This window comes from Pipistrellus kuhlii, unplaced genomic scaffold (assembly GCF_014108245.1).
Source record: "Pipistrellus kuhlii isolate mPipKuh1 unplaced genomic scaffold, mPipKuh1.p scaffold_m20_p_3, whole genome shotgun sequence".
Taxonomy (NCBI): Eukaryota; Metazoa; Chordata; class Mammalia; order Chiroptera; family Vespertilionidae; genus Pipistrellus; species Pipistrellus kuhlii.
In genome coordinates this window covers 53,794,889-53,810,434 of record NW_023425529.1, presented here as the reverse complement: position 1 = coordinate 53,810,434, position 15,546 = coordinate 53,794,889, and the positions used below count along the sequence as shown (strand labels likewise).

The following is a 15,546-nucleotide window of genomic DNA, read 5'->3' as shown; positions in this document are numbered from 1 at the left end:
GCTACTTCCCACAAGGGGAAGTGACACTGAAGAGAAACTGAAGTGGAAGTGCCTGTGGTCTTAAATGATGGTGATTAAAAGGTGTTTCCTTTGTACATTTTGTACAAACATTTGAACACATGGTTAGGGTCTCTCCTAAGAGGAGAGAAGGAACTCATGCAAGTGAGAGGCACGGAAGCTTAATCACCATTAGTTTTATGGAAGGAGCTGTAGCAGTCGGGACCGGCACCTGTGGTAACTATAGGAAGAGGACAATTCCTCAAAAAAGGAAGGTCCTGGGAAGACAAAATGACAGATGACCACTAGAACCCTGATCCTCTCCAAAGTCACCTCCAGCAGCTGCAGGTTCCTGAAGAACACTTTTTTTTTTTTTTTTTTTTTTTTTTTTTTTTACCATTAAACCCACTGCCTCAGATTCCCAGGTGGTTTTCAATTCGGATAAGCTATGCTGGACATCAAGGGGGCTGTGCTGACCTCCTAGGTCTAGACCAGAGCAAGCCTTAGTGTCCTGCACCCTCCATCTTCCTACAGATGCCATCCAGCATCATCCTTGGTACTCCACTGCGAGAGGGTTCTTTCTCTCGGGCATGGAGGTGCCTTGAGCTTCTCTCAGACCCACAGAAGTGAAAGACAAGAGTTACACAGAGCAGTTCAAACGGAAAATGAGTCAAACGCAGTGAAAGTATACTTAAGATTTTGCATTTCATTTGATGTAAGTTTAATCTCAAAAGAAAAAAATAAACTGGAAAAAAAGGGAGGGAGGAGGAAAGGGAAGCAAGCAAGCCAAGAAAGGAAACGTGTAACAGAGCCAGGGAAATCCCTGAGAGGAATTCTGTGTGGGAGCAAGGGCTTTCCCTCTTTCCCTCCCTTGCTGTAAGGATGGCTTGTGCATCCTTGACTCAGCTTCCTCTTCTATAAGGACAGGGAGGTTGTCAGAGAGGGGACATTGAGTTTCTGTGGGAGTCAAAAGGTGTGGCTAATGCTGACCGCTTGCAGAAGCTTATGGAAATGTAAATTCAGTTCTTGTCAGATACAATGAGATACTATTTTCTATATCAGTGGTCGGCAAACTGCAGCTCGCAAGCCACATGCAGCTCATGAGCTGTGGTTTGCCGACCACTGATCTATACATATAAAAGCCTAACTGACCACCCAACCGTTTGACAAGCATGGAAACATGGAACAGGAGGAGGATCCAAGATGGCTGCTCAGGTAGACACCTAACTGCAGCAGCACACAACAATTTCAATGGAATACAACTAAAATGTAGAGTGGACATTGCCCAGAGCTACAGGTAGTCGGCTGACTGAAAATTCTACAACAAGAAGGAAAGAGAAAAACCAGAAGGAAAATCAGAGGAGCCAAAAAATCCTAAGGTACGGAGACATGCTGCGCAACTCTGATGCTGGATTGCCCTGGAGGGAAGAAACAAAACCTCCGGCGGTGCTGAGCCCCACTCCCGACTGCTCTGAACTCCAGTTCTAGGCCAATCCCTGGGGACCCAGGCTCAAGCAGAGGGAGACGGGGCTGTGAAGTGGAGTCCTGGGAGAGCGGCGAAAGGCCGAGCCCCCAGAGTCGTGCACATTGTGCGCAAGGGAAGGAATGATGCGGGATTGCCCTGGAGAGAAGGAGAAAAAAAGCTCCAGACTGGAGGAACGCGACTAGGAGCAGGAGCCCCTGCCGGACACCTGCCAGCCGGGCTCCAGCAAGGAGCCGGGCAACGGGGCCCCCGGGGGGGGGGGGGAAGTGCCCCTGGGCCTTTGGGGTGGGGGGGAGTGCCCCTGGGCCTTCGACCGCTGAGCGTGGGCCACGTAGCCGAGGCCGGGGGCTGCTTCCTAGGCGGCGCTGACCCCTGAAACAGGCTGAAGCAGTGCAGGAGCCCGCGGAGAACAAAGGGGTGCCACAGGCCAACCTGCTGAGCTTCCAGGACAAGGAGGAAGAAACCGAATAAGTTTTCAATGTGAAGAAATCAAGTGAGAGCAAAAGATAGTAAAATTATTTAAGAAAGAATATAAAGAAGATCTTGAAAAATCGAAGACTAAGTCAGAACTCAACTCAGCAGCCAACATTGCAACATAAATGCATTACAGCGGCGGCCAGGCCTATAGTGGCCAGGCACAAGGCAGTGGCAGCCAGGCCTGGAGCAGCAACAGCCAGGCCCCAGAGCAGCAGCAGTCAGAACCAGAGCAGCAACAGCCAGGCCTGGAGCAGCCAGACCTGGGGCAGTGGCAGCCAGGCCTGAGGCAGAGGCGGCCAAGCCCAGGGTGGCCAGTCCAGGAACACCCAGGCCCGGAGTGGCCGGGCCCGGAGAAGCCGGGCCCAGAGCAGCCGGGTCGGGAGCAGCCAGACCCAGAACATAAGCAGCCAAGCCCGGAGCATCCAGGCTGGGAGCTGCCAGGCTCAGAGCGGCTGGGCCCGGGGCAGCTGGGCCCAGAGCAGCCGGGTTGGGAGCAGCCAGGCACAGAGCAGCAGCAGCTAGGCTGGGAGCGGCCAGGCCCAGAGCAGCCGGGCCTAGAGCAGCCGGGTCGGGTGCGGCCAGGCCCGGAATAGCAGCAACCACGCCCGGAGCAGCCAGGTTGGGAGCGGCAGTGGCCAGACCCAGAGCAGCTGGTTGTGGAACGGACCAGAGCAACAGAGGCCAGGCCCGGAGCAGCCAGGCCTGGAACAGCTTGCTCCTCACCTGCCTCCGCCCCAAGGCTGCCTCTCAGACATGGCTGGAAACTTTTGGGGGAACTTGAGAGTCTGTTGAATCAAATGAGGAAGACTTAGATCTGAATGTGTTGAATTAGTATAGCGCTGGGGTGTTGATCTGTGAGTGCCTTGTGTGGGGCCTGGATGAGGTTGGTTGATCTATTTGGAAATGTCTTTTGTGTGAAGTGTATCCCTGGGCATGTGGAGGTATTATTGATTTGAGAAAATGCTAAGTAACTGATTTACTATCTGAAAAATTTAAAGTTCTGAAAGTTTAAGGTCTCTTGCCAAAAAGAGGTTTTAAAGCTAACACCTTAATTTTTAAAAAAATATATTTTATTGATTTTGTACAGAGAGGAAGGGAGAGAGATAGAGAGTTAGAAACATCGATGAGAGAGAGTCATCGATCAGTTGCCTCTTGCACACCCCCTACTGGGGATATGCTCGCAACCAAGGTACATGCCCTTGACCGGAATCGAACCCGGGTCCCTTCAGTCCCCAAGCCAATGCTCTATCCATTGAGCTAAACCGGTCCCGGCAACACTTTAATTTTAATGGAGAAAAGGAATGACAAGCCCTTCCCACCCAGAACAGGTAATCCAATTCCAACCAGCAGCTATGTTTACACTTGAATGGCTACACCTTTTGATAGCCTAAGGGCAAGTTTACATGTAAACAAGTTTGCTCTCAATTCCCAGGGCAGAAAAAAAACAAGGTTTAAAATTATTAGATTTTAAAATTTATTCTTAGAAGTGTAAAAGTTTATTAATTTAAACAACAACAACAACAACAACAACAACAAAAAGGAGATTGAAAAACCTGATGAACAGTAATAGTGGTTCATTGTAGTAGAGTCGGTGATATGGGAGGGGAGTGGACTGACTGTTCTTGGGGAAAGGAAGGGAGGAAGAGACTGAACATAAACTGTGCACCTATGGATGAGGACAATGGGGGGGTTGGTAGGGGGCAGAGGATGGGATGGGAACCTGGTGGAAGGGGGAAAAAATGAGGAACCTTTGTAATAATATGAACAATAAAGATTGATTTAAAAAAAAAAGATGTGGACATGATTGTCATTGAATAAATGAGTAAATTCTTGAGAGAGAAAAAAAAAGAAACATGGAACAGAATGATAAATCTCAGAGGGAAGGGGGTCGGTGGGAGAGTGGGAAGAGATTAACCAAAGATCTTATATATTCAAGAACCCAAGATGGCAGTGTAGGTAAACACACCTAAACTGCGGCCGTGCACAACAATTTCAAAACTACAGCTAAAAGACAAAAATGTCTATCCCCCAGGGCCATGGGAAGGCAGGCTGAGTGGGAGTTCTACAACCAGACTGAAAGAGAGGGGAGCATTCAGTGCACAGACACTGAAAAACTGAGGGATGGGGATGCACGATATGGGCTGGCAGCGGATTCCAGCTGGAGGCGGCGTTGCTTTCTTCAACCTGAAGGGGAGACACGTGAGACCCAAACTCCTACAGGGAGAAGCTGGACTGTCTGGCATCAGGTCGGAAAGTGAGGGTGGCTTGCTTGCAGAGCTGCGCACAAAAATAATTGTTTGCTGTGCTGGGGCGTGAAATGCGAGATGGCTCACTGCCAGCCATTGCTGTTTGCCACGCCCTACCCTAGTGATGCCCTGAGACTCTGTCCCACACAATCTACAAACACACCCAAGCTTTAAGCAGCGGTTTTTGCATATAAATGGTCTTCACTATCACTGCTAACTTGCAAACAGGTTCAGACAGCTCCATAATCTACAAATCCCAAGCAGGGAGGAGAGTACTGTAGCTTTTGCTGTAGCTCCTGCAGGGTGATCTCAGACATTAGCTGACCTGCACCCCATTGGAGATCCAGAAGCCCGCGTATCTACTGGTCAGTGTGAGATTTCAATTCCTCACATCCATAACTGACACATTCAAGAGGTAGACTCAGTGAGCACCAACCCCCCACTGAAACAAGGCCTGCACCATAAGCGTGTGTCCAGCGCAGCAGTTCTTCCATTATAAACACAGCGGGTCCCCACAGCCAATTGGCCTGGAGGACAATTCCTCCAAGGGTACCAACAACAATGAAGGCTTAACTACACCAAGACTTTGCACTCAGCCCACAAAGGGGTGTACCAAGACAGTCCACCTCAGGTGATTGGGGAAGCTGAGCTACTGGCCCTTGTGGGTCACCTACCACACAAATCCACTCCATCAATACAGGGAAGCAGCCAATATGTGGAGACACAGGCATGTCACAAAAGGGGGCAATGGAGGAAAGCAAACTATGGGACGACATGGAGTTCAGGATCACATTTATAAAGTAACTCAAGAATCTTCTAAAAACTGCTGAGAAACTTGATAAGATCTTCAAAGACCTTAATGAGAATGCCAAAAAAAAAAAAAAAAAAATGGAAAAGGACCAGTCAGAAATTAAGAATACACTGTCTGAAATAAAGAATTTACAGAAACTCAACTGTAGATCAAAGTACCCCAAGAATCAAATCAAAGATCTGAAATATGAGGAAACAAAAAACACCCAACCAGAAAAACAAAAAGAAAAAAGGACCCAAAATTATGAAATAATGTAAGGAGCCTCTGGACAACTTTAAGTGTACCAACATCCAAATTTTGGGGGTGCCAGAAGAAGAGAGAGCACAAATATTAAAAACCTAATAGAAGAAATAATGACAGAAAACTTTCCCCACCTGGTGAAAGAAATAGACTTACAAGTTCAGGAAACACACAGAATCCCAAACAAGAGGAATCCAAAGAGGATCACACTGAGACACAGCATAATTAAAGTGCCAAGGGCAAAAGATAAAGAGAATCTTGAAAGCAGCAAGAGAAAAACAGTTAGTTACCTACAAGGGAATACCCATAGGAATGTCAGCTGATTTCTCAACGAAAACTATGCAGGCCAGAAGGGAGTGCAAGAAATATTCAACAGCAAGAACCCACAACCAAGATTGCTCTACCCAGCAAAGCTATCATTTAGAATTGAAGGTCAGACAAAGAGCTTCACAGACAAGAAAAAGCTAAAGGAGTTCATCAACACCAAACCAGGATTACATGAAATGCTGAAGGATATTCTTTAAGAAGAGGAAGAAGAAAAAAAAGATAGATAAAAATTATGAACAACAAAAAGACATCAAATACATACCTACCAACAAGTGAATCTAAAAATCATGTGAACAAAAAGTCTGAAGAACAGAATGAACTGGTGAATATAACCAGGGACATAGAAAGGGAGTGGACTGATAATTCTCAGGGGGAAGGGGGTCTGAGCGGTGTGGGAAGAGATTAGACAAAAGTCTTAAACCTATGGATGAAGACAATAGTAGGGGGTAAGGGCATAGGGTGGGGTGGGAAATTGAGTGGAGGGGAGCTATGGAGAAAGAAAAAAGAGGAACACCTGTAATAATCTGAACAATAAAGATTTATTTTTTTTAAAAAGATCTTATATGCATACTAGATGCCCCGCATATGGATTCGTACACCGGTGGCGTCATTTGCCCTGGCCTGTGGGGATCACGCCGAAACCGGTCCAGTGGTGGGTCCCTTGGCCTGGCCTGCACCCTCTCGCAATCTGGGACCCCATGAGGAATGTCCGACTGCCAGTTTCAGCCCAATCCCTGCAGGCCAGGCCGAGGCCCCCTTCTGGTGCATAATCCGTGCACAGGGTCTCTAGTTATTATATATTATTATTAGAGATTACTTTTATTATTTATTAGATATTATTATTTATCCCTCAAAATAAACAAACAAAATATACTCACATAATGGAGAGGAAATGACAGTTTTCTTGTTGTAAGTTATAATTGGTTCTTTGAGTTTTACTTTAAATTCAGCTAATGTTTATTGCATACTTACTCTGCCAGGCATCATATTATCCCATTTTCGTTCACAGAATAATCATCCTCATTTTTACTGAAGATATTGAGGTTAGAGGAATAAAGTAACTTGTAAGGTGTGCTGAATTTAACCAAACAGACTTTAATGTCAAAGCCAAAGCTCTTTTTGTTTTAACATGGTGCCCAGCTTATAATTTTGTACTTGTAAGTTTTTGTGAGAATTTATGAGTATTCTTGGAATCAGTGACTACATCTTCTTTATAAACTCAATCAAATTATGTAATTAACTACCAAATAACTTTTCTTTCCTTTTAGTCAAGGAAGATAATAATGGCCCTGTCTTATGGAGAGGCAAAGAGCCTAAAAGTCTGGATGAATCCTCTGTCAGGTGAGGTTGTTGTTTGGAGTATGTTTTTAACTTGATAATCAAAACTTATTTCCCATTTCAATTTTTAAAAAATGCTTTTTCTCTACTAATGGCATTGGAGTTCTGTTTATCTCATATATATAATAATGAAGAAGGTAAATGCAAATCAGCTTAGTTAAATAGTAAAGTATAATTTTCTCATTTCAACAGATTATATAAATGCCAAAAAATGAATAATTGATTATAATTAAATAACATTTATTGAGCACATAGTTCCTGTCTTTGAGAAGCTGATTCTAACCGGGATACATGATATTTGCATAAATAAAGATAATACAATGGATACATGCTACATATCATCAATGAGTTTGAGTAAATTGTTAAAGAAATTTAAAGAGGGGAATGATTATGTTCAGTTCTGAGAAGAATCAAAATGCCAGATGACAGTTGGTGAAGGATATTGCAAATGGAGGTGGAGTTATTGCAGTTGAAGAGAACAGCAGAAGCTAAGATTGAGGCAGGGAAAAATGGAATATGTATTAGGAAAGATAAGCAGCCTAGTGTGACTTAAAAATACACCATGATTACTAAATATAAAGTTAGGAGGTAAAATTGGGCACGTATTTTGGAAGGTCTTACAAATCCAGGGGAAATTTTTACATGTCGTTTCATAGGACATGAGGAAACTATTGAAAGTTCTGAGGCAGAGAACATGATAAAAATCACTTTTACAGAAAATAACCTGATAACCAAGTTGTGCTGAACATGGACTGAAGCAGGGAGAAACCAAAGGCTGGTGGGAAGCAATAAGAATCTGAATTGGGCTAGTAGTAGTGGGAATAAAGAAAAAGGGGTGGACGAGAGATTGGGGAAGTAAAAGCTACAAGACTGCTGGTTGGTTTAAGGAACATAGGAGAGATGGAGAGATAAGCCACGGTGGTTTCAAGCTGGGGTGACTGCAAGGCGAAGCCTTTCAGAGAAATAAGGACGTCAGGAGGGATCAAGCCCGGTACTGGTTTGCACAGGTTAAGGGTGAGGGCCTCATCTGGTGGAGAAGCTCATCTGGCTTTGAAATTCCAGTCTGCACAGTGGGAAGAAGCCCGGAACTTCCTAAGCTTCATAACTCCGAGTGTGATTCTGTTACACAGTCAGTATCTAGACATTAGAAGGAGGAGGGGAGCACAGCATTCTAACAGCTGTGAGTCGAGAGATACATGTGGAAAATTAATGGGGGTTGAAGCCTTGAAAGACAGGGTAGAAAAACACTGCAAAATTCGGCAAAGGAAAAGTGAACTCCGGGTGGGGAGCACTCACAAACCTGTGGTACACCACGCTGTGCGGGACCCTAGCTGCCGAGAAGCGGCCTTGGTCCACTGGGTCCCTCACCCTCACCTTCTCTCACTGTTTTGTCTAGATGACCTACAAGGTCCTTCTAAATCTAGATTTCATTATTATAACTTCCTTTCTCACCAAAAATTGATTTTTGGTTTAGGAAGAATCTTTTTTTTTTTTTTTTTTCTCTACTGGGAATATATCAACAATTTACTTTACACCATTTTAACTTTACATCCAACTATTCTGGATGAGAAAGTTGGTTATATAATAGCAACTGTAATTTTCTTACAGGTTTTTAGGGTTTAAGGAGTTAGCTTTAAAAATGGTCTCTGTATTCATGTCAGGGTTTTCAAGGCTTTGGAGGTTTTGATTATATTGGAATCTGAAACATCAGAAAATCTTACTGGCTAAGAAAGGTTGGTGCGTAAGTGTTCTGTTTCGCATTGCAAGCCATCCAGAGCACCCCAAGACCTCTTTGTAATGCTGGTATTGTTGAAAGGACACAGTCTGTGTAACCACATTCCTCCCACTAGGGTTTCTCAGTGCTGTTGGCATTTTGAGTGGGACTCTTCCTTCTGTGCAGAACAGTCCCACACGGTGTAGGACTTGGCTTCTCTGGCCCTTGCCCACTAAATGCTAGTAATACTCCCCATCTTTGTGGCAACTAGAACACAGCAGCACACTTTCCAGCAAAACTACCCCTGTTGTTTCTAGCTGACAACACACTTGCAAAGTTTGTCTGCATTTCCTGTCTTGTGCTCTTACTCTCTTCTCATTGAATTCTAGCCTTCCCTAGTCCACGTCCTTGCTCTCCCTATACAATTCTGTACTTGGGTTTTGATTGACACCACAATATGATGACTTAATAATACAAATTTAAACTGGTTCCCCCTTCCCTGGGATTTCCATTTTAATTGGCACCAAAGCCAGAAGCTTAAGGAAAGCTCTATTAGTAGAATTTTGTTTTAACAGAATTGTTTTAACATAATATATATCTCTAAATTTTTTTATTGATTGATTTTTGAGAGGGGAGAAGGAGGGAGGAAGAGAGGGAGGGAGAGAGAAAAAGAGAGAGAGAGAGAGAGAGGAGAGAGAGAGATCAATTTGTTGTTTCACTTATTCGTGCATTCACTGGTTACTTCTTGTATGTGCCCTGACTGGGGATCAAACCCACAACCTTGGCATATCAGGAGGATGCTCTAACCAACTGAGCTACCTGACCAGGGCTTTGACACATAATAAACTGTAATATTTAAACTACACAATTTGATACATTCTTTTCTTATACATATGCCAGTGAAACCATGACCACAATTATTAACTATCACTCCTTGCTACACCATGGCCTGGAAACATTTTCAAGTTAGTACATTGGGGCAACTGTTAGTTCTCACCTTGTTTCCCACTACTCAGAGCTCACCCTCTTATGTTGACTGATGTCCAGTGTCTTAAAAGCTGTTTTGTTTTTTTTTTCTTTCTTCATTGTATTTTCCTAGTTTTAGGTTGTTTCAGTTTTCTACTTCAGGTCAAGATGTTATTACATCTTGACCTGAAGTAGAAGAAAACTAGCAGAATTTTAAGCACATATCAATATATATGGAAAAGGATTTGGACCGGTTTTAGATCCTTCCTAGAGCCAGTGATAGTTCCAGAATTTCAATAGAAGATAATTCATAAAAGAGGGGAATCAGATGACTCATGTACTTAGAATGTATGTTTACTTGGAGTGTCTTGAAGCTCTTTTTCCTTTGGTAGCATAGATGCACTTTTTTTTTTTTTTTAAAGTTTTTATTGTTCATATTATTACAAATGTTCCTTTTTCCCCCCCCCACCATTGCTCTCCTCCACCAGGTTCCCACCCCACCCTCTGTCCTTTCCCCTCTCCCCACTGTCCTCATCCATAGGTGCACAGTTTATGTTTAGTCTCTTCCCACGCCCCCTTCTTCCCTTTTCCCCAAGAATCATCAGTTCACTCCCCTTCCATACCTCTGATTCTATTATATTCAACAGTTAATATTGTTCATCAGATTTTTTTAATTTCCTTGGTTTTTAGATTCACTTGTTGATAGTTACATATTTGTTGTTCATAATTTTTATCTTTGTTTACTTTCTCTTCTGAAAGAATCCCCTTCAGCAATTCATATAATTCTGGTTTGGCGGTGATAAACTCCTTTAGCTTTTTTTTTTTTTATTAGTGAAGCTCTTTATCTGGCCTTCGATTCTGAGTGATAGCTTTGCTGGGTAGATTATTTTTGGCTGTAGGTTCTTGCTATTCATCACCTCGAATATTTCTTGCCATTCCCTTCTGGCCTGCATGGTTTCTGTTGAGAAGTCAGCTGACAATCGTATAGGTGCTCCTTTATAGGTTACTACCTTCTTTGCTCTTGCTTCTTTTAATATTCTCTCTTTGTCTTTTGCTCTTGGAATTTTAATAATGATGTGTCTCGGTGTGGTCCTCTTTGGATTCCTTTTGTTTGGAGTTCTGTGCGCTTCCTGGACTTGTAAGTCTAATTCTTTCACCAGGTGGGGGAAGTTTTCTGTCACTATTTCTTTCAGTATGTTTTTGATATCTTGATCTCTCTCATCTTCTGGGACCCCCATAATTCTGATGTTGGTTCTCTTGAGGTTGTCCCAGAGGTTTCTTACATTATCTTCAATTTTCTGGATTCTCTTGCCTTCTAGCTTCTGTGGAGGAGTGTCTTCTGGCTCTTTATGTTCCAAATCTTTGACTTGATTCTTGCAATCTTCCCTTCTGGTTTTAGGACTCTGTAAAATATTTTTTATTTCAGACAATGTATTCTTTATTTCTTGTTGATCCCTTATCATTTCTTGTTGACTCCTTATTAATTCTAGTTGATCTCTTTTCATATCCTCATAGGCCTTATCCATCTTTTCTAGGAAATTCTTGAAAAACCTTATAAGCGTAGATTTGAACTCTATATCCAGACGCTTTTTGTCCTCCATTTCTTTCTTTTGTGATCTATTTTGTTGTCGCAATTTGCAGTTACAGATGGGACGGGGTTTCAGGGTGGAGCCTGCAGCTTTGGCTTCTGTCAGCCCTGTCCTATGCGGGTCCTTCAGTGCTCGCTGCTGGCGCCTCTGAGAGAAAGGTGCCCTCGATTTTCGCCTGCTGCCAAACAGTCTATGCTCTCCCACAATGAGCCCGGTATAGGGGTTCAGTTCCGCCGCCACTTCCCCGGGGTTCTGCCTTACAGCCCGGCTCCCTATGGCTGAGCCTGAGTCCCCGGGGTCTGGCCTAGAACTGGGGTTCAGAGCAGTCGGGGGTTCAGAGCAGTCGGGGGCCCAGCACAGTCGGAGTTTTATCTCCTTCCCGCTAGGGAATGCCCGCCAGGCACTCTGCCTACCTCCTCTCCGGCTCCGTCCTCTCTGCGCGCCGCGTCTCCGTACCTTGGGCTTTTCCAGCTCCTCCGCCTCCTTCTGGTTTTCTCCTTGCTTCTTGCTGTAGAATTTCCAGTCAGTCAACCTTCCTGTAGTTCTGGGCAATGTCCGTTTTATATTTTAGTTGTATTTTATTGGAATTGTTGTATGCAGCTGCGGCTAGGTGTTCACCTGGGCACAGCCATCTTGGATCTCCCCTAGATGCACTATTTTTATCTAGTATGCATATAAATTTGTCGTGGTAGCTTGCTTGGAGAGGGGGTGGTGGCTATTGGAGATCTTAGGGAGTGAGGGGCATGAATGCCCCCTCTCCTCGGTCTCTGAGTTTGGAAGTCTGCTGTTCCAATTCAACTCACCAACTCCAGTTCCAGACTGTGATGAAGAGAACCCTGAAGCTGAGAAGGACCCCAATTATCAAAGAGTCATGTATGCTTACTAGTCTGCCTTTTACAAAAAGATTAAATCAAAACACTTTTAGAAAACTTTCTTTTTTTTTTTTTTTAATATATTTTATTGATTTTGTACAGAGAGAAAGGGAGAGAAATAGAGAGTTAGAAACATCGGTGAGAGAGAGTCATCGATCAGCTGCCTCTTGCACACCCCCTACTGGGGATGTGCCCACAACCAAGGTACATGCCCTTGACCGGAATCGAACCCGGGACCCTTTCAGTCCGCAGACCGACGCTCTACCACTGAGCCAAACCGGCTTCGGTTAGAAAACTTTCTTAACAAAGTGGAGTATCCAAAACAAGATTAGGGAGTCAATTCAGTAGGAGAGCTCATTTCTCCAAGCACTCCTGCTGTTTGAGGCTAGATTGGCTATGGAGCTTGAACTTGCTTGAATAAGCTGAAATCTGGGTCACTGTTGCTGCTTCCCAACGTGGTGTTACTCTGAGATTAGCTTGTGCTCTCAGCAGCCTGCGGGTTAGGTAATGTGAGGAGACAACCCAAAGCTTTTGGAGTGTGGGAACAAAGCCCACCTGCAATAACGGCAAAAATTCAAGTTTTCTTCAAGCCTGGCCTTGCATCAGAATCTCTCTAGGGCTCATGGAGAGGTCAGACTCCTGAACTCCACCCTAGGCACGAATACGAGAGATGGGACTCAGTAATCTGGTTTTGGAAGCTTTCTAGATGCTCCTGTGAGCTAGCTACCAAGGTCTGGGAATTCCTGGGCGAGGAAGTCAGTTTACTCCTGGATTGTTGAGACTCCTGAGTTCTTCACCCATAATATATCTCTAATCCATCAACATGTTTTCTTACATTTTAACATGTTAATCTAATTATCTATTTCAACTTGATATGTTTTTAGCTCTCCACGAACTAAACTCCATTTTCATATTATTGAACTACTTTCTTATTCTTTTAAAGAGTTTCTTAAATCAATCATTTCCCCCCTAATTTACCTTTTTTTCTTGATAGAATCAATATGATAGTCTATATGTACTTTTTATTCTTAGCTGAACTTGCACCTAATATGTTTTTCTGAAGCTGTTCAATTAATTCTGCCTGTTGCTTTTTGGATTGTGACTTTTAACCTGACATTTTCAGCCTCAAAGAGTTTATCTGTCTTTGATGCAGAGGGAAAAAGGAGAGAAATGATTTGTGCATACTTTTGATTTTGGAGTTCTCTTTCCCATTTCTCTCATCTTTTCCCCCCCTTTGTGACTGTTTTCTCCCTGGAGATACATAATCAGCTCATTAGAAAAACACTTGACTTTTAGCAACTTAGTTTTATAAATATGAGGTTGACAAGTGCAAATTCAAGGTTCTAGAACTCTGACTTAGTAATGAACTGTTTTTTAATCAAACTAGTAATGAAGGGCGTTATTGAATTTCAAATGAAGGATACAGTTTTGTTTTAGGAGTTGGCTTCTTTCACTAGTGAAGCAGTAATGACCGTGGCATTTTCATTTATGCTGCCAAGACAATAATCCTTTATAGGAACCCTCTTTAAGTCCCCCAAACAATAGATTTTTTTTCATACACCTGCGTAAATAAGAGCTGATTTAAGTGAGACTTTCTATAACTACATGAAATCATGTTGCTGAATTCTTACATGAAACCTATAATGTGCCTGACATGAACATTGTAACATATTTTCATAACATTATCTAACATAATGTAGGCACCAGTTAATTAACTCTCTTCAATTTCCATGGCGAAATTTTTAGAAAATATTATCTGCAAGAATAAAAAGAAAAGCTGTCATTTCAAAGAGGACTGGAGTATGTGTCATCTATTTCAGGGCTAGACATAGATTCCTTTAACTGAAAACCTTAGTGTGAGCACCTTATGTACTTAGATGATTTGCTAACATGGTTACATAATAGAACCATATGAAGAAAGGGCAATGTAAGATAATGATGGCTGTTAAAGGGGGATGGAATTTGAGTGGCCCTATGTGTGTGTCTGTTCCTGTGTGTACACACCGGCGCACATGCAAAGTCAGTGAGGGAGGGAGCAGATGGTTGGAACTTGGCACAGTTCATAGCACTATACAGATAATGATGAACTTTATACCTGTTTAAAATTAATTTAGGAATGAATAAAAACTAAATGACTTTCCACTTACATAGCAGTTACCATTTTGTAAGTGAGACAAAGACACTTTAATATAAAATGATAAAGCAGCAATTTAAGGCAATATAGGATAATATTAATACCTAGCATTTACTATTTCCAGTATTAGAGACACATAGCATTTATATTTTCTTATTTCATTTTCATAGAAACTCTGTGAGGTTGGTACTGTTATTGTTCCTATTTTAAAAATGAGGGACTTGAGGCTTAGGTCAAGCAAAGTCACAGACCCACTGAGTGGCACAGCCAGGATGGGAACTTAGACCTCAGCATACTCTGCAACTTCTAAGCCTCTATTACTTGCTTTCTTGGGCAGCAGAGTAGAAATGGGTCGCAATGAGCTGGAGAGAACAGGGAAGGCAAAGGATTAATTCTGAAGAAAGTACTGAGGTGTTGGGGATGTTATTGTTAATATCAGAAGAGTATTAGCAAGATATGAACCAAAACACCATTTTAAAAATCTCTCTTTATATCTCCATATGAATTGTTTTTTCTTTATAGGATCCATTAGAAATGCAGAGTGAAAGAAAAACCAGGTTTTAGAAGTAGAACGAAAAGTCCTTTCAATGGGAATACTGGACTTCGTGGAGGACAGGCACAATTCTTTAGATATAGAAAGTATTTCTTTAAATGACATTGGGTAGAGTTTTATTTCTGAAAGCAGAAAAGTATACTGCAGAATTGTGCCATATCTCCCCTGTGTGTAAGCAAGTAAGATTTTATGAAACAAACATTCATAAGCTGCTATAGTTGGGGCACTGGTGTCTCCTGTTCCCTTCCTATTCAATTCTAAATATCACGTTTAATGCTAAATTCTACCTGACAGGAACCACCAAGAGAGCAGCACACTGTCCAAGGACTCAACTCTCTGTCCTCCTTCAGACCTCAAGAAGCTGTCCCTTCAAGGTCAAAGCACCGGTCGACCCCTACCTACGCCCTCCAGGAGGAGCTGTCAGTCCACAGCAGCCACTGGCCAGGCTGTCAGCGTGCCATCTTGTACCACAAACACAAAAGGACCCAGGGGACTTCCAGATCACAAAGACTCTCTAAGTAAAAGCTTTTTTAAGTGCAATGGGAACGGAAATGAGCTTTACTTAGGAAATTCCTCCTCTGCCGCCTCCCTTTTGCAAAGTAACCCAAACCTAGAGAAAAAAGAGTCAGAACTTCATTTGTACATTATCTCCACAACGTCATCAATATTTCTGCACTTAAAAAGTTCATGGAACAATTATATTATAGTAAGTGTCCTCATAGGTTCACCTTGACTTCAGTACTGTTTTTTACACCCTGCTCTACCTTCCCGTTTGGGAAATTTAACCTTGGAATTTAAT

The 15,546-nt window shown here is 42.9% G+C and overlaps 1 protein-coding gene and 1 long non-coding RNA gene across 3 annotated transcripts in view; one reads left to right on the top strand and one right to left on the bottom strand.

Annotated features, from left to right (window-relative positions):
• LOC118730721 overlaps positions 1 to 15,546 on the bottom strand; it is a 100,087-nt gene that overhangs the window by 24,630 nt on the left and 59,911 nt on the right. The window lies entirely within an intron of this gene.
• CUNH12orf56 (chromosome unknown C12orf56 homolog) overlaps positions 1 to 15,546 on the top strand; it is a 74,910-nt gene that overhangs the window by 26,451 nt on the left and 32,913 nt on the right. Inside the window, exons 3-4 of the mRNA XM_036458867.2 lie at positions 6,850 to 6,922; positions 15,042 to 15,453. Of these exons, the coding sequence (XP_036314760.1) occupies positions 6,850 to 6,922; positions 15,042 to 15,453 (485 nt within the window). The remainder of the gene's footprint in view (positions 1 to 6,849; positions 6,923 to 15,041; positions 15,454 to 15,546) is intronic.